This window comes from Eurytemora carolleeae, unplaced genomic scaffold (assembly GCF_000591075.1).
Source record: "Eurytemora carolleeae unplaced genomic scaffold, Eaff_2.0 scaffold481, whole genome shotgun sequence".
NCBI lineage: Eukaryota > Metazoa > Arthropoda > Copepoda > Calanoida > Temoridae > Eurytemora > Eurytemora carolleeae.
The window spans coordinates 203,114-205,969 of NW_019396461.1; the positions used below are offsets into that span (position 1 = coordinate 203,114).

At 35.7% G+C, this 2,856-nt stretch overlaps 1 protein-coding gene across 1 annotated transcript; it reads left to right on the forward strand.

Annotated features, from left to right (window-relative positions):
* The first annotated feature begins 222 nt into the window (after window positions 1-222).
* Window positions 223-1,195, forward strand: LOC111703715 (RNA-binding protein 12-like). Its single transcript, XM_023475742.1, has 2 exons — window positions 223-243; window positions 677-1,195. Exons 1-2 carry the CDS (start codon window positions 223-225, stop codon window positions 1,193-1,195), a joined length of 540 nt encoding a protein of 179 aa, XP_023331510.1.
* The last annotated feature ends 1,661 nt before the right edge of the window (window positions 1,196-2,856 follow it).

The following is a 2,856-nucleotide window of genomic DNA, read 5'->3' on the forward strand; positions in this document are numbered from 1 at the left end:
GAAGACAGTATTCAATCAGCGTTTATTCTAGATGTAAAAAATACAAATAATGCTGGGGAAAATGGCATAAACACATGATACTAAAAAAATCATTTACAATAAAGACTAAATCTTAAAATTGTTTTGCTGAGGTTCCGAGAAAAAGGGTAATTCCATTTCCCCAACCCATCAGATCTTGAAATAAATACCCCGCTCGGTGTAGAGGATAAGAAAAAAGCAAACATGATTGAACTTGGAGTACAAGTCAATCACCCTTTAGGTATACTATGCATTTAAAACCAATAGTAATCAAACACCTCATAGTTATCCACAAATATCCAAAGTTATCAATATCTTGAACCTTGAGACTAAACCAAATTTCTGAAATATGTTCACTCTTAAATAAGCTTCTTTAACTACAGAAGATTGTGTTAAAGTCCATCTATGCTCATGGATTCCTCTGTTCGGAGTGCCATCAGTGATTATCTCTAATCCCGGAGCTCAGTTCACAAGCTCTGTATGTCTGTAATTCACTCTCCTACTACTTCCTTCCATCCTCAATCTAACGGCATTGTAGAGAGTTTCTATCGTCCATTCAAGGTTTCCCTCAGTGCTCAACTTGCTGGGTCTGATTGATTGAAGTCCAGAGAAGATTTGTCAATTTCTCCCTCTGAAGCTGTGTTTGGTTCTCCCATAGTTCTACCGTGTGAGTTCTGGGATAATCCTGAGCTCCCTTCTCCAGAGTATCTCCGTCACATTCCAACAGACTATAAAGAATACTCCTATTGATTCGCCTCATTATAACTCAGCTCCGCCATTTTCAGTTCCAGTACAAGTTCCTCCAAGTTTGCTCCAGTCAACCCATGTTTTTGTCAGAGAAGATGCTTCCAAACATCCTCTGTCGTCTTCGCTGGTGATTTCTCAAACTCCAAAATACTTTTCTCTCCAGGTTGGTTTCAAGACTGACTCCAGGTCTGTGGGTATATTAAAACCAGTCCTCTCTGAGTTCCCTATAACAGCCCAGGAAACCTCTTGCAATGGTAGACCTCTGTCTCCGGTACCACCAGCTCCAATGCCTCTGAAACTTCCAGTGCCTCTGATGCCGCTGATGCCTCCTTTACCTCCAATGCCTCCTTTACCTCTGATGCCTCCTTTACCTCCAAGTCTTCATACACCTTTTTTGACAGCTAGAAGAGGGTTCGATTTTCTTCTCTAGTCCCTGTACCCTCCTCAGCTCGTAGAAATCCTAGAAGAATAATTAGAGATAAGTATCTTGTTTCTCCACAATCTCAAAAAATACTGGGGGACACCTGTGGAGGAGCTAGATTTTCGTCTTCCACTTCTGGACCAAGCAACCAAACCAAATATAGATATAGGGTATAACCGTATACGATCCCATGTTGCAACTTAGAGTTCAATAGATATACATTCTATTTGTCTCGTTCTTTGTGTTGCCACATTAAGGCCATTCCCGTGGGTGTACCAAGTTCACCATAGAAAATTTGAGGCAAATTGGTAAAGGGGTTCCTGAGTTATGATCGGATAAACAAAGAAACAGACAAACAGAAATTACTACTTTATAAATATAGATGCTAGATTATTTACAAGATAAATTTTTTCCCTAAACATAAATCAAATATTGAGACATGATAGAAAAATTAAGTGTCTTAAATCAAGGTTTTGGACACCATTAGTTTTACTTATCAGTTGAAAAACTTACATATTTCATTTTCATGAATGATCCTAAATCCGAGAGATAAGATAGAATATTTGTATATATTTGGTGTTTTCACAATGAGTTAGAATCTTACATTCTCGCGAAAATCGATTAGAGCTGGGAACTTTTAAATTGGATATTCTTAATCCCGATCGGTTAATTAATTTTGAGATTCATAAAAAGAGGATAACACGCATTATTTAATCTGGTGATTAAGAAAAAGAGGAGATCAAGCATTGATCTCGATATCCACCATTCTAAATTTTTCAGCTCAGGACTTTGCCCATCAAAGCTAGAAAAAATCCGTTTTTAGATTTACAACTTTCATATACATGGCTTTATAAGTGTAGAGAATCGGAAATATCAGAGCAAGGTTCGATGTCTGCCAAACCTATGACTTTGATTCGGTCTCGTTAGTTGGTGACTAATTGTGCATATTGCTGTATAGTAATAGAGAATAGAATATATGTTAGAGGGGAATTTACTGGAAAAAAAGTGTAAAACGGCCGTTTTGTTGTACTGTTTCCATACTGCAGGTGTACTTTATGCTATATAACCTTTTGGGCCCTGGAATATAATTTTATAGAAAATCTAAAATTATTGCTAAAAGAAAACCAAATTATGAAATAGGCTGGTTTCATAATTGACCAATGATCATTTCACATAGACTCTATGCCTTCCACTTTACAAACGATGATTTTCCGTTTTAACTATAAATCGAATGATGGTTTTTATTCACCTAATTCATTATAAAGTTTATTTAACAGTTTAAAAAATTCGAAATTGAAATGAATAGTCTAGGGAACATACTGTATTAATGTACTATACTGCATCTAATTTGTGAACATTTACATGATTTGTACACTTTGAACTCCATTTCAGGCTGAAAGGGAGTGACAAAATTCATACCGAGAGATTCTTTAAATTCCCCTCTAATATATATTCTATTCTCTATGTGTATAGTCTGTGTTTTACCGTATCTAAATGCACAAACAGCTGTTATTTTCATCTCAGTAATAAACCTCTTTTATCCAGACTTTGGAGTAAATAAGTTTATAACAACTTTTTATTTATTTGTTCAAAGATAGCAAAATACTCCTCGTGTAATTTTTAATTTTGCTCTTTAGAGATAACAGCCTTTGAATATGATTACAAATATT

Bases quoted from the DNA above. Each gene is read 5' to 3' on its own strand.
- LOC111703715 (XM_023475742.1), top strand. From the start codon at position 223: ATGATTGAACTTGGAGTACAA. The intron at 244-676 runs GTCAATCACCCT...GTTCTCCCATAG, and splicing joins TGATTGAACTTGGAGTACAA to TTCTACCGTGTGAGTTCTGG.